At 41.7% G+C, this 15,972-nt stretch overlaps 1 protein-coding gene across 4 annotated transcripts in view; it reads left to right on the top strand.

Annotated features, from left to right (window-relative positions):
• Nucleotides 1–15,972, top strand: part of VPS35L (VPS35 endosomal protein sorting factor like) — a 138,187-nt gene that overhangs the window by 16,749 nt on the left and 105,466 nt on the right. For all 4 annotated transcript variants that reach the window (XM_086375518.1, XM_086375520.1, XM_086375519.1 and 1 more), the window contains 4 exons: nt 3,223–3,345; nt 5,991–6,015; nt 9,117–9,193; nt 13,029–13,157. In XM_086375518.1, coding sequence (XP_086231644.1) covers nt 3,223–3,345; nt 5,991–6,015; nt 9,117–9,193; nt 13,029–13,157 — 354 coding nt within the window. The remainder of the gene's footprint in view (nt 1–3,222; nt 3,346–5,990; nt 6,016–9,116; nt 9,194–13,028; nt 13,158–15,972) is intronic.

The following is a 15,972-nucleotide window of genomic DNA, read 5'->3' as shown; positions in this document are numbered from 1 at the left end:
CTGGCCTGACTTCACCATCACTCTTTGCTGGCATTGCATACATCTGTTTACTTTCTTTTTCTTTTTTAACATATATATATATATTTTTAACTTGACCACATGTCTTGGAGAACTTTCTATATTAGTACTTATAGAACAACTTTCTTATTTTGAATCCGGCATTGTATCATAAGGAGCAGGACATGCTTTAATTTGCCACGATGGACACGTCAACTGTGCATGTGGTGTTTGGTGGTACAGGCAGTGGTGCATTGGTCCTTGAACGGACGTAGATCTTGGTGCCCACGCACAAGGGTTTCTATAGGGTAACTTGTTAGGAGTTCATTACTGGGTTAAGGCAATGTGTGTATAAGATTTTGATGGCTACTGCCAGATTGTTCTCCAGAAAGGGCTTACCAGTTTACACTTTCATTAGCATAGCAGTATTTTGGAGTGCCTGTCCCCTGTATCCTTGCCAACTAGGATTATTATGAATCATTGAAAACCTTGTTTTTTAAATCTTTGGCCACACCTTGTGGCATGCGGAACTTCCCTGACCAGGGATCGAACCTGCACCTTCTGCCATGGAAATGTGGAGTCTTAACCCCTGGACCACCTGCAAAGTCCTAAATCTTGCCATTCTGATTGTTGAAAAATGATCTCTTTTACTTTGCCTTTCCTTCATTCTTAATGAGTTTGAGCATCTGTTGATAGGTTTGTTGGCCTTTTGTGGTGAATTAACTTGAAAATTTTTTATCATAGTAAACCTTTAGATATATCTATTATCAGTTCAGTTTAGTTGCTCAGTCGTGTCCAACTCCTTGTGACCCCATGAACTGCAGCACGCCAGGCTTCCCTGTCCTACACCAACTCCTAGAGCTTGCTCAAACTCATGTCTATCGAGTCAGGGATGCCATCCAATCATCTTATCCTCTGTGGTCCCCTTCTCCTTCTGCCTTCAATCTTTCCCAGCATCAGGGCCTTCAAATGAATCAATTCTTCCCATCATGTAGTCAAAGTATTGGAGTTTCAGCTTCAGCATCACTACTTCCAATGAATATTTAGGACTGATTTCCTTTAGGATTGACTGGTTGGATCTCCTTGCAGTCCAAGGGACTCGCAAGAGTCTTCTCCAACACCACAGTTCAAAAGCATCAATTCTTCGGCGCTCAGCTTTCTTCACAGTCCAACTCTCACATCCATACATGACTACTAGAAAAACCATAGCTTTGACTATAGGGACCTTTGTTGACAAAGTAATGTCTCTGCTTTTTCATATGCTGTCTAGCTTAATCATAGCTTTTCTTCCAAGGAGCAAGCTTTTTTTTAATTTGATGACTGCAGTCACCATCTGTAGTGATTTTGGAGCCCCCCCAAAATAAAGTCTCTCACTGTTTCCATTGTTTCCCCATCTATTTGCCATGAAGTGATGGGACCAGATGCCACTATCTTAGTTTTCTTAATGCTGAGTTTTAAGCCAACTTTTTGACTTTCCTATTTCACTTTCATCAAGAGACTGTTTAGTTCTTCTTTGCTTTCTGCCATCAGGGTGGTGTCATCTACGTATCTGAGGTTATTGATGTTTCTCCCAGCAGTCTTGATTCTAGCTTGTGCTTCATCCAGCCTGGCATTTCACATGATGTACTCTGCATATAAGTTACATCAGCAGGGTGACAATATACAGCCTTGACATACTCCTTTCCCAATTTGAAACCAGTCTGTTATTCCATGTCCAATTCTAATGATTGCTTCTTGACCTGCATACAGATTTCTCAAGAGGCAGGTCAGGTGGTCTGGTATTCCCATCTCTTTCAGAATTTTCCACAATTTGTTGTTATCCACACATTCAAAGGCTTTGGCATAGTCAGTAAAGCAAAAGTAGATGTTTTTCTGGAACTCTTGCTTTTTCAACGATCCATCAGATGTTGGCAATTTGATCTCTGGTTCCTCTGCCTTTTCTAAATCCAGCTTGAGCATTTGGACATTCGCTGTTCACGTATTTTTGAAGCCTGACTTGAAGAATTTTGAGCATTACTTTGCTAGCGTGTGAGATGAGTGCAATTGTGTGGTAGTTTGAGCATTCTTTGGCATTGCCCTTCTTTGGGATTGAAATGAACACTGACCTTTTCCAGTCCTGTGGCTACTTTTGAGTTTTCCACATTTGCTGGCATATTGAGTGTAGCACTTTCACAGCATCATCTTTTAGGATGTGAAATAGCTCAACTGGAATTCTGTCACCTCCACTAGCTTTGTTCATTGTGATGTTTCCTAAGGCCCACTTGACTTCACACTCCAGGATGTCTGGCTCTAGGTGGGTGATCACACTGTTGTGATTATCTGGGTCATGAAGATCTGTTTTGTCTAGTTTTTCTGTGTACTCTTGCCACCTCTTCTAACATCTTCTGCTTCTGTTAGGTCCATACCATTTCTGTCCTTTATTATGCCCATCTTTGCATGAAATATTCCCTTGGTATCTCTAATTCTCTTGAAGAGATCTCTAGTCTTTCCCATTCTATTGTTTTCCTATATTTGCATTGATCACTGAGGAAGGCTTTCTTATCTCTCCTTGCTACTCTTTGGAACTTTGCATTCAAATGGGTATATCTTTCCTTTTCTCCTTTACCTTTCCCTTCTTTTCTCAGCTATATGTAAGGCTTCCTCACAAATAAGAAGGTCTCCTCCTTGTAAGGCTCAGAGGGTAAAGTGTCTGCCTGCAATGTGGGAGACCCAGGTTCGATCCCTGGGTTGGGAAGATCCCCTGGAGAAGGAAATGGCAGCCCACTCCAGTACCCTTGCCTGGAAAATCCCATGGACGGAAGAGCCTGGTAGGCTACAGTCCATGGGGTCGCAAAGAGTTGGACACGACTGAGTGACTTCACTTTCACTTTCTTTCCTCCTTGTAAGGATCTATTATATTCTACAGTAAAGGACTATCTGCCTTCTGTTCATGCCTTTTTTTTTTTTTTTTAACCTTGTTGAGGTATAATTGACAAATAAAATTGAAATGTATTTAAAATAGCCAATGTGATGGTTTGATACACATATACATTGTGAAAACATTCCGTACATTGAATTAACTTGTCTATCATCTCACATCCTTTGTTTTTTTTTTAATGAGAACATTTAAGTTCTACTGTCTTAGCAAATTTCAGTTATCCAATATTGTTATCAACTATCATCACCATGGTTACTTATACTTTTTAAGACAATTGCTGCTGAAGAGATTGTCTTGCCTTTCCTTAGGACAGCTCCAGAAAGAAACGTGACAGGGATGATAACTCCATTGTAGGATCAGATTTTGAGCCTTGGGCCAGCAAACGGGGAGAAATCCTTGCCCGGTACACTACCACGGAAAAGCTCTCTATTGTAAGTACCATACACTTTTCTCCCAGTGTCTACTTCAGATGTAGTAGTCATTTCTTTTTGTTATTACGATTCTACGCCTGACTCCAGCATATAGGTTCCCAGTCCTCTGCCCCTGACCCCGCCAGCAATTCTTCAGTACAGCTCAGTGTCCTGTAAATCAACTCAATTGTGATCCTGGAGAAGGCAATGGATCCCACAGGTTAAGGGCTCAGTCCCACATCAGACTCCAGTCAAAAGTCCATGTTGTTACTCTGCTTCTGACCAACTAGCTATAAATCAGAGGTTCCCATGACCACCCTTTGGGTTCACTAATTATTAATTCCCTAATGATTCAGATGGTAAAGTATCTGTCCAATCCCTGGGTTGGGAAGATCCCCTGGAGAAGGGAATGGTAACCCACTCCAGTTTTCTTGCCTGGAGAATTCCATGGACAGAGGAGCCTAGTTGGGCTAAAGTCCCTGGAGTTGCAAAGAGTTGGACACAACTGAGCATCTAACACTTTGGGCTTCCCTGAAGGCTCAGTGGGTAAAGAATCTACCTGCAGTGCAGAAGATACAGGAGTGGTGGGTTTGATCCCTTGGTTGGGAAGATCCCCTGGAGGAGGGAAATGCCAATGCATTCTTGTATTCTTGCCTGAAAAATCCCATGGACAAGAAGAGCCTGGTGGGCTACTGTCCAAAGGGTCACAAAGACCCAGACACAAGGACTAACCACACAATAATTTGTTAGAATGTCTCACAGAACTGAGAAATCGGTTGATTCACTAGATTACTGGTTTATTACTAGGAATATTAAAGGATATGAGCCAATAAGCAGACGAGGAGATAACCTAGAGTGAGGTCCTGAACAAAGGAGCATCTGTTCACATGGAGTTTGGGGTGCAGCATGGCAGCATGTGGGTGTGTTCTGGTTCACCAACCTGGAAGCTCTCTGAACCCCATCTTTCTGGGTTTCTATGGAGGCTTCATTACATAGGAGGATTTGTTAAGTTGTTGGCCACTGGTAATTGCCCCTAGTCCCTCTCTCCTTTTGGGAAATCAGGGAGGTGGGACTGAAAGGTTGCTTCCCCTGATAAACAGCCCTCATCTTTTGGTGCTGCAATAAACCCACCTCATTAACATAACAAAAGACTCCTGGATTGTTCTCATCTAGGAAATTCCAAGGATTAGGAGTTTTGTGCCGGGTATCTAGACAAAGACTAAGCATGTGTTTCTTATTATAAGTCACAGTATTCTTATTATAAATTATCTCTCTTCATAACTCGTCTGGTTATTGGTTCATATCTTTTAATATCCTTAATAATAAACCAGTAATCTAGTGAGTCAACTGATTTCTCAGTTCTGTGAGCCGTTCTAACAAATTAATTTCTTTTTTTTTGCCTAGTTTCTTTTTCTTTTTGCCTAGTTTCTTTTTCAGTTGGTATGTCAGTATTAGTTAGGAAAAACATGTTGATTGGTTGCTCAAAAAATGTGTTAAGAATTAGGTATCAGGCACAGTTCAGAAAAAGAATTGGAGTCACACAGTCCCATCTCGGGGGGAGGTGAGAGTTATGAAGGGTGGAGAGAGCCATCCTGAAGGTTAACTTCTTACTGTTCTTCAGAGAGTCCCACTGGTGGATTTTCTGCCAGGGCCAGAAGTTCACTGTTTCTTTAGATGATGGCCACTGGGTCAAGTTGTTGGCTCGTGACCGGAGTTTACCCCGTACTCTGCAAGTTGCTCAACTGGGGTAAGCAGGTTAATGCTTACGTACTTGAGGACTAGATTGTAACTTAAGCCTTCCCTAAGGCTTCATCTCTCTCCACACTGGAAAGATGCCTGTAGGTTGGTGGTCCAGGGCTGTGTGGCACCTCTGAAGTCATTAGGAACCCGACTCTTTATGTCTTGCTGCTCTGTCTTGTTCAGTGTCACCTCATGTCCAAATTGTTAGACAGTGGAAGGGAAGAAGTGGGATGCACCCTCTCATATTCAGGAACACTTCCTGAGTTCACTCAACACGTCCAGTTACATTTGTCTTGAAGGTTGTCATGGGCTGTTCACAGTGCATCCATCAGAAATTGGGTCTGTGAGCAGGGAGGAAGGGGTGAACTCAGCAGCTAGGACGGTTCAAGTCCCTTCTTCCAGAGTCTGTACTTGTTAAAAAGAATGGTGGCAGAATTGCTGGTCTATTTAAAATTTTTTCTTACTGTTTTCTGATAGCATTGAGTTAATGTAGAGCCATGATTCTTAACCAGGTGACATGTGGCAATGTCTGGAGACATTTTGGTTGTCATAGCCATGGCGTGCTACTGGTATCTATGTGGAGAAAACAGAGATCATGCTAAACATCGTGCAGTGCGCAGGACAGCCCCCCCACAACAGTTTTCCACCCATTAGCGTCAGTATTGCCAAGGTTATGAAACCTTGATTTATTAGAGTGCACTGAAGGCTGTCACGTGCCACCATCGTTCTCAAAATCTTGCTCTTTGTTGTCTCGCTTTGAGAGTCTTGAATTGACTAGAAATTTGAATCTCTAGTAGTTTCTAGTGAGCAGTATTTTCTTCCTTTGAATGAATATTTCTGTTTTTCATTTGGATAAGTAAATGGTTTTATCACATAATGATGACTCCTGTGGAATAATTTTTTTTTTTTTTTTTTTGCCTCTGCAGAATCTTTTTATGGGATCTGAAAAAGGTGAGTTTTTGATGTTGTTACTGTTTTGGTGGAGAATTCTCCCATTACCTTTGAAATAGCTTTCCAAAGAAAAAAAGTTTGTAGTATCCAATCCTGATGTTTAATTCAGTTCAAGCTATTATTTCCTAGATTATATATAAAGCAGTAGAATTGAAATACATACTTAGATGATGAATGAAAGAAAAAAAGACCAAAGAAGCTACTACTAGGAGTAAAACAGAAACCTTGATTTTGGGGTTACAGAGCGGTAGTCACCCCTCTTGTATGCCTCCTCACTGGCTGGGGAATGGTTGAAATTCTCCTTTTTAGAGATTCTTTCCTTTGCTTTACATCTTTATCCCTTTTGAAAACACAGATCTGCCAATAAGGGGAATCACACATTCAGTTTTACTAGCCACTGGTCCCTAAACACAGCAGTTCTCAATTTATTCTGCCAGGAGACATTGTCTGGACCAGAGCATCTCATACTAGCTTTGCAGCAGGGTCATCTGGGGATAAATATATATTTATATATATATATATAAATAAAATATATATTGCATATATAATTATATATATATAAATATATATATAAATAAAATATATATTGCATATATAATTATATATATATAAATATATATATAAATAAAATATATATTGCATATATAATTATATATATATAAATATATATTTATATTTCATGCAAATATAGACCACTGGGTCCTACTCTGCTTATCAAAGTAATCTTGGAGAATGGATCCCAGGAATTCCATTTCTGAAGCTCCTGGGTGATTCTGAAGCCATTGACTTAGCTTCTATATCGCTGGGGCGCAGAGGAGCACAGGCGTGCTGTATTGCAAATTGCTGGTATGGCAGCTACAACTCTGTGTGTTCTCTGCAGATTGAAACAGCACATTAGAAATCAAGAGAGTGGGGGCACCTTTGTTATAGGCGTAACTTTGACCCCAAACCATTAAAAAAGTAAATCATAGCGTTGCATATCTACCAGTTTGGAGAGCTCAAAAAGTGACCCTATCACTAGCTGATGAGAATGTAGAGCAACAGGAACTGTCATGTGGTGCTGCTGGGAGTATAAAATGGCACAGCCACTGTGTGACGCACTTTCGTATTATCTGTTAAAATTGAAGATGGCCCAGCCTTTTTCCTTAGCGGTTCCACTATTAGAATATACCCTAGATCAGAAAGTGGCAAACTGTATCCTCAAGGCCCAATCTGGCCCAAATCTGGTTTAATTTTGTAAATTATGTTTTATCGGAACAAAGCCATGCCAGCTTGTGTGCACACTGTCTGTGGCTGCTTTTGTACTCTCATATCATAGTTGAGAAGTTGGGGCAGAAACTGTATGGCTCACAAAACCTAAAATACTTATATATGGCCTTCTAGAGAATGCATTTTTTCAACTCTGCCCAAGTCCATGTTTCTTAAAGTGTGGTCAGTGATATCACCTGGGAGCTCATTAGATATGCAGAGTCACAGGCCCTGCTCGACCTACTAAAAATCAGAACCTGCATGTTAACACATTCTTAAGTGATTATTGTAAAAGTTTGAGCCGCACTGCCCTGAGGAAATGCATGCATATAGGAACCAGGAGACACGCACAGAAGTGTTCATAGCGGTGTTGTTCACAGTAGCCCCAAACAGGATACAACCCAAACATCCGTTGATGGTAAAATAAGAAATAATTTGTGATGTATTCACACCATGGAAAATACTAAGCAGCAATGAAAATGCATTAGCTGCAGTTCTGTGCAACGACGTGGGTAAACTTCATGAACTAAAGTTAGCAGTGAGTGAAAGAAGCAAGAGAATATACTATCTGGGTGGTGGCCGCAAAGGTTTTATGTTGTTATTGTTCAGTCACTAAGTTGTGTCCAACTCTTTGCCACCCTATGAACTGCAGCACACTAGGCTTAACCTGTCCTTTGCTATCTCCTGGACTTGGCTCAAACTCATGTCCACTGAGTTAGTGACGCCATGCAACCGTCTCATCCTCTGTCGCCCTCTTCTCTTACCCTCATTCTCTCCCAGTATCAGGATCATTTCCAATGAGTCAGTTCTTTGCATCAGGTGGCCAAAGTATTGGAGCTTCAGCTTCAGTGTCAGTCCTCCCAATGAAGGGTTGATTTTCTTTAGGACTGACTGGTTTGAACTCCTTGCTGTCCAAGGGACTCTTTACAAAGGGTGTATGATGGTCTGCTAAAATGTACATATATGCACGTTCTGTGACATATTTCAAAATGAAGGGGAAAGTAGAAACCAGGTCAAAAAATCAAATTATTTGGAATCTTAGTAGTTGTTAGTAATTGAATAATTGTACCATGCTCTCAGCTGATCCCAGCAAATCTGTGCTTTAACACCAGAGCTACGAAACCAGTGCCTTAAAAGAGTAAACTGTAGTTCCTGAGAGTGAGTTCGGTAGGCAGGAGCAAGCGGGCCTCTGGTCTAGAACAGAAACCCCCTTAAGATGGAGAAAGGGTTCTGAAATAGAAGGCTCCGGAGGACAACAGGCTGCTGGGCAGAGAGCCCCGCCCTGTGACTGGCCTATGGCCTGGGGTCCTTTCCTTCTCCTCCCTCCAGTCCCTGCTGATGAGAATCGTTGTGTTGATGGACGAGGAAGGGCGGCTCACAAGTCCTGTTTGCTTGAAGAGAGGGCTTTGAAGCCCTAGTGTTTCCACTTCTGGACAGTGGGATTGTTGTTCTGTTAATTGTTAGTATAACAATTCTACACTGTGAGTAAAGCCTGAGAGGGCCTTTTGTTTGAGGAAAACAACTAAATGATGGATTCTTGGCATCCTTATCTGGACTGCCTTTCTTTAGGAATAAACAAATGATTTAGTGAAAAGTTTGTAAATATCAAATGTCATGGAACCCTTTTGAGGTTGGCCTGCTGCGTTCCCACGAACAGCTCCTGGGCAGAAATGTTTCTAATGAAACTTGGGTTTCGTAAGGATGTTGCTTTCAAAATCTCAGGGAGTTGTCTGTGATAAAATTGTTCCCCAGCCTGTTTATTCATGATGAAGCGTAGAGTGACCGATGCATTCTTTTGGGGGTATTGGTGACAGAGGAAAGCCACCTGTGTGACATAAATCCGTTCCGTCTAGGCAAAGCTGGGACCGCCACATCTGCAATGTCAGAGAAGGTTCGAACCAGGCTGGAGGAGCTGGATGACTTCGAGGAGGTGAGCGAGTCATTTGCTGAATCCCAGGAGCAGTGATGCTACCGGTGCTTCTGCCAAGCAAAGTCAATCTTGGTGGCTGCTCTCTGATTAATCCTCGAGCTGCACATTGTGTTCAGGCCTCCTGAGGCACTAACCAATCTGGGGAAAGATGCCAGCGGTGTGGTTGGCTGAGCTTGCAGGAGTCTGCCTCGAGCTGGTTTTCCAAAGGCATCCTTCTCACTGTGATACTTGAGCAAACCCGGGGCATCTGGGGACAGAGGTTAACTGGGGAAGCCGACTGGAACCATCTCCTGGGAAGCCGCCTTGCGTAGTGTGGCATGGTCATGCCTGCTGCAGAGGCTGCTCATAGCTGCTCTGCTGCTGGAATCTTTCATTAGCCTGCCCGTGCTTTTAAAGAACACGACTCCTTTGCCAACTCATAAAAATTAGTAAATTTAACGTATGAATCTAGATTTCTGGATTCTCTTAAATTCCACCTAACTGTGAGCTCACAGTCTCATGTTTAACGTGGATGTGCACCATCCAGATTGCGTAGTTCTCCCTGGCAGAGTTCACTCATAAACATTTCTAGCCTGGTTCCTGGGGAGGGGTGAGACTGGTAGGTAAGAGGGGAAACTCTGGAGCCAGACCTTGGGTTTGAATCCTGGCTCTACTATTTGGTAATTCTGTAATTTGGGACAAGGTGCTTAAGAACTTGAGCTCTGTGCCTCAGTTTACTAATCTATAAGGTGGAGGTGCTACCTAGTATCTGCCTCTTAGAGTGAATACAGAGGATTACATGAGTTAATGCATGTGAAGTGCTTAGACCAGTACCTAGCACATTCTACATGCTTTGCAAGTGTTAGCTGATGTCACTACCATTCTGAGTCTAGAGGCCTTAGCTTGACTGCTTATTAACAGGGTAGCCTCAGGCATTCATCTTACTGTTCTCATTTCCTCATCTGTAAAATGGAGATAATACAGTTGTGTGGGCTGAATGGGAATGCCTTGAAATTGCAAAGGTCCATGTAATAGCTGCTTCCCTGGTGGCTCAGATGGTAAAGCATCTGCCTGCAATGCAAGAGACCTGGGTTCAATCCCTAGGTTGGGAAGATCTCCTGGAGAAGGCAATGGCCACCCACTCCAGTATTCTTGCATGGAAAATCCATGGACAGAGGAACCTGATAGGTTACAGTCCATGGGGTCGCAAAGAGGTGGACACGACTGAGCAACTTCACTTTCAGTTTTTCTTTCCATGTAATAGCAGTTGCCATTGCTCTGTTCTATATTTTGCCTCTCGTTTCTGGGTCCTTCTAGCCCTGAGACCAGAGTTGTTAGCTGCTCATCAGAGTCTTATAGTTCAATATTTTTATTTCTCAATTCAGTAATGACGTTTTGAATTAGGGTGCCGGAGAGCCCCAGTCTGCATGTCACCAGCCAGCCTTGGCTGGTAGGGAAATGCCAAGGGTTTTATCAAAGCTCTGTTGTCTGTTGAGTAACTGAAACTCACTTGAACTGGTTTATGTGGAAAATAAGGACTGTATTGAAGGGTACACTGCAAGGGCACACAGGCCTGGAGGCGGGAACTGAAAACCTGCCCGGAACCCTGGCAGCTGTCTGCTGTCTCTCTTGGTTCTGTGTAGCTTCCAGATTTTCCTAGTTCTCCTTTTTTTGTTTTTGTCTTTGTTTTCTGCAGACTGGTTACCTGGCTTCTCCCTGCTCACAGCAGCAGATGGCATGGCTTCCAGGTTAACATGGCATATTTGTCAGGACAAGGCAAGGTTGAAAACAAATGAACCCCAATGTCTCAGTGGCTTAATAAAGGTTTATTTCTTCTCGCATTACTCATCCAGTGTAGGTGACAGGCATACCACCATCTCATGGTGCTGCCATCTCAACAGATGGTTCCAGGGTTGTCAACAGCAGAACTGGAGATGGGGGTCACTTCTCATTGCCTCAGCCCAGAAGGGACACGTGCAGCTCGGTTCACCACCCGTTTGTCCAAACTAGTCATGTGGCTCCTCCTATACCAAAGGGGCAGGGAGAATCCTGTCTCATTGTTCAAGTGACCAGTTGGGATCAGTTCACATTTCCTGAACCTCCTACTTGTATTTCTTTAATAAAGAGTTGTTCCACCAATCCCACTCCTGGGCATGTATCTGGAGAAAACTCTTAATTCGAAAAGATAACATACACCCCAGCGTTCATAGCAACACTATTTACAATATCGAAGACATGCAAGCAGTGTCCACCAACAGATCAATGGATAAAGAAAATGAGGTACATATACACAACGGCATACTACTCAGCCATAAAAAGGATTAAATAACCATATGCAGCAGCATGGATGGACTGAGAGAGTATCGTACTAAGTGAAGTAAGTCAGGCAGAAAAAGATAAATATCATATGATACCACCTATACGTGGAATCTAAAATATACAAATGAACTTATTTGCAAAACAAAAACCAGCTCTAGACTTAGAAAAAACGTTTTTTTTCCCCTTATGGTTACCAAAAGGAAAAGGGTGGGGGGATAAATTAGGAGTTTAGGATTAGCAGATACAAACTACTATATGTAACATAGAGAAACAACGAGGACTTACTGTACAGCACAGTAAGCAACTATACTCAGTATCTTATAATACACTGTAATGGAAAAGAATATGAAGAAGAATATATATACATACGTGATATAACTGCATCACTTTACTGTACACCAGAAATGAACTCCATGTTGTAAAGCAGACGTGATAACCACCACACTACAGAACCCTTGCCAGAAATGAACTCAATGTTGTAAATTAACTATACTTCAATTGAAAAAAAAAAAGAGTTCTTCACTTTGGATTCCAGGGAACATTCATTTAAAAAGGATTTGGTTCCCGGTCTCCTCATGTGGGTTGTTAGCATGACCTTCACTCCTGTGAACTGTGTAATTAGCATCTTAACAATAAGCCAACGATTAATAAGCATGTACTGTGTGCCAGTGGTACTGGTCTTTACATATGTTGTTATTTCATCCCAGTGATGACCTCACCCGCTTCTGCCATGGGTTTTTGCTCAGAGTCAGCTCTCTGTCCTGAATGCACTCTTCTTGGTCTAGTTAATACCCCTCCACGGCCTAGTTAATACCTGCACCCCACTGAGAATTTGTTTCAAGCATCACTTGCTCCAGGAAACCATTCTTGACCACCAGTCTAGACTAAGGTGAACCTTTTCCTCAACATTTGTGTATCCCTGAAATTGAGCTGTCTCTCTCAACTGGTGGATGTCCACCATCAGCATTTTTTCCTCCTTAGTGATACATAAAACAGTTGTGCTTCTTACAGTGGACACCTCAGATTTAGGTACACTGTGATATGTATCTTCGTAGAATTGGTTTCCCTGAATATTTGTCTCTGTATTAGGGTCCATCTTGTCCTCTGTACCTTAAACTCTCTGTTAGTCCTGAAATAATGTCTTTTTGCACAACTTTGTATCTGGGACATCTAGTATACCATACTTGCCTAGCGCAAAACATGCCCCATTAACTATGTGTTGAGTAAAGGTAAGTCCTGTTATCACTGTTCACAAAAGAGACTTAGAGAGGAAAGCAGCTGATCTTGAGTCATATGGCTAGAATGTGACTGAGCTGGGAGTGGGTTCAGGTCTGACTTACGTTCCAGGCCAGTCTCCCAATCATTGCCCTCTGCCCATCTTTGCAGAAAACTCAAAGAACTTCTTTGATCACAAGACAGAACTGTCGATCTTGCTTGGGATATGAGGACAACCTACAGATCAAAACTAATATCATGGGGGTGGGGAGTCCAAAATGTTTTTCTTCTGTACATGTACCTTTCTACTTTCTGCCCACAGGGATCCCAAAAGGAGCTGTTGAATTTGACTCAACAGGATTATGTGAACCGCATAGAGGAGCTCAACCAGTCGTTGAAGGACGCCTGGGCCTCGGACCAGAAAGTGAAGGCTCTAAAAATAGTCATCCAGGTCAGGTTGAGTGATTTTTTTTTTTTTCCTCCAGAATTTCCTTTGTAACTCCTTTGTGGATAATTAGGGTTTTCAAAGGCCTGCCTTCAGGGTCTTACCCTAATTTTTTCACCTGTTCCATTTTCACCTACCTCCTGTGAAAGTCCGTGATTATGAGTCCGTGTTTTTTAAGAGATGGCTAATCCCAGGGCCACCATGTGCAGCTGTATAGATTATGCACAGTGTAATTCCAGGAAATTTCACCCTAGATTACAGAATTACTGATGTCCCCCTAGGGTTGTGCAGTTTGTTGGCCCTGTTATAGCCCCTGACATATTTATGATCTGTATAGACTAAAGATTGAGCAACTAACTGTGTTTTGGGTTTTCTTAACCAGATTTTCTTTGTGTCTTTGGGACCAATGGTTGTATGTTCCTGATGTATGCATTTTGGGGTCATGTTCTGTATGATGATGTGGCATAGACAATGTGTTTATAGTGTCAAAGGTGCATTTGCTGAGTCCTGTTTGTTGATCCATGAGAAGCTTTGGATTACAAGAGCAAGTTCTGTAGGGAAAACAGCTTATCCTGTCTCTTGAATCATAAAAACATCCTGTCTTGGCAAAACATGTCCAGAAGTACACTATACAAGGACTGATTTATGCGTTAACGATTTTCAGAGCAGAGGTGACAGAATTGCTGAACAGCCATTTTAGTTCAGAAGTACTAGCTCTCATTCTTGTTTATTGTCATGGGAATGTGACATTTGTTTTCTTGCCTTTTTTTCTGAAGGAGGGTTAGGAGAGTCTGAGAGTCTTTACACTGGGTACTTGAAAGCGTTTAGGATGACACTTTGTGTGGCTGCTGCTGCTGCTAAGTCGCTTCAGTCGTGTCCAACTCTGTGCGACCCCATAGACGGCAGCCCACCAGGCTCCCCCGTCCCTGGGATTCTCCAGGCAAGAACACTGGAGTGAGCTGCCATTTCCTTCTCCAATGCATGAAAGTGAAAAGTGGAAGTGAAGTCGCTCAGTCGTGTCCAACTCCCAGCGACCCCATGGACTGCACCCTACCAGGCTCCTCCATCCATGGGATTTTCCAGGCAAGAGTACTGGAGTGGGGTGCCATTGCCTTCTCCACTTTGTGTGGCAGGTACTGTTTATTTTAGTGTTCATGATAGAGGCAAACCCAAGCCCATTTCCCTTCCATCACAGTTGTTGACAAAGTAAATATCTGAAGGTTTCTCTCATCTTGGAGGCACTTGATGGAAGTTGCTTGCTGAGTGACTCAAGTGAGAAAATAGCTAAACTAACAAGAGCTTCTTCAAAATGTTTTCATTGGCAGCATATCTCCATAGAGTTTTGTAGCACAGAACTGTGACTTCTAAGAGATTTACATCTGGAGATTTGATTCATGCGTATCCAAAGAAAAGAACCATAAAAGTGTTAAATTAACTCCACATCTGGTTAATAGTAATTATTTGACTTTCAGTACTTTAAAGGCTACCTTCTTTATCCAAAAAAGCTGGTGAAGGCGCAGAGTATGGAGAAAGGAAGCGCAGTTCCCTTTATTTGCTCTGTAGTAAGATTTTATTTTGTTTTGTTTTTTCAGCTTTATTGAGATAATTTACATGTCCTAAAACCCACCATTGTAAATGTACGATTCAGTAAGTTTTAGTGAGCTTACAAAGTTGCACAGCTGCTCCACAGTCCAGTTTTAGAACATTTTCCTAGCTACTGCCACTTTCTGCTCCAGAAAAACCACTGATCTGCTTTCTGAGTCTGTGAATTTACCTTTCCTGGACATTTCATATACGTGGGGTCATTCTTTTGCCTCTGGCTTCTTTCACTTACCATGTTTTTGATGTCCATCCATGTTGTTACATCAGCACTTTTTTTTTCCTGCAGGGTAGTATTCCACCGCAGGCATAACCACATTTTTCTTATCTATTAGTAAGTTGGTGGCCATTTAGATCATCTTCACTCTGACCGTGATGAATAATGCTGCTGGTCACAGTTGCATACAAGTCTTCGTATGGACATATATTTTCATTTTTCTTGAATAGATTCCTAAGAATGGAATTGCTAAATAATATGGTAAGTTTATGTTTACCTTTTTGAGGAATGGCCAGTTTGCTTTCCAAAATAGCTGCAGCATTTGCATTCCCACCAGCAGTGTACGAGGATTCCAGTTCCTCTGTATCTTCTCCATCACCCGTTTCATTGTCTGTCTTTTTGGTTATAGCCATCTGATTGGGTGTGAAGAGGTATCTCATGCCATTTTAATTTGCATATCCCACCTGACTAATGATGTTGAGCATCTTTTCATGTTTATTGGTCATTTTTATATCTTCTTTTAGTGAACTGTCCATTCAAGACTTGCCCATTTAAAAAGTCATTTCGTTTATCTTCTTTCTCGAGTTGTAACAATTTTTTATCCTTGATATAAATTCTTTATCAAATACATGAGGTACATGTATTTTTCTCCTAGTCTGTGGCTTGTCTTTTCATTTTCATAATGTTATCTTTTAAAATGTGGAAGTTTTTAATTTTAATAAAGTTCAGTTTGTCAGTTTTCTCCTTTTTGGCCCATGCTTTTAGAGTTGTATCCAAGAACTGTTTGCATAACCCAGGGTCATGAGAATTTCTTCCTATTTTTTCTACTGAGTTTTATAGTTTTAGCTCTTACATCTAGGTTTATGGTCCATTTTGAATTATTATTTTGTATGTATGGTGTGAGTCTCTAAATTTATTAATTTTTTTTTGCTTTTGGATATCCAGTTGTCTCAGCAGTATTTGCTGAAAAGACTTTTTCCTGTTGACTTATCTTGGCATCATTGT

The sequence above is a fragment of the Bos grunniens genome, chromosome 25 (genome assembly GCF_055505025.1).
Source record: "Bos grunniens cultivar Pamir isolate PY7600 chromosome 25, Bosgru_T2T1.0, whole genome shotgun sequence".
NCBI classification, from domain to species: Eukaryota; Metazoa; Chordata; class Mammalia; order Artiodactyla; family Bovidae; genus Bos; species Bos grunniens.
This window is presented reverse-complemented; position numbering and strand designations above follow the sequence as displayed.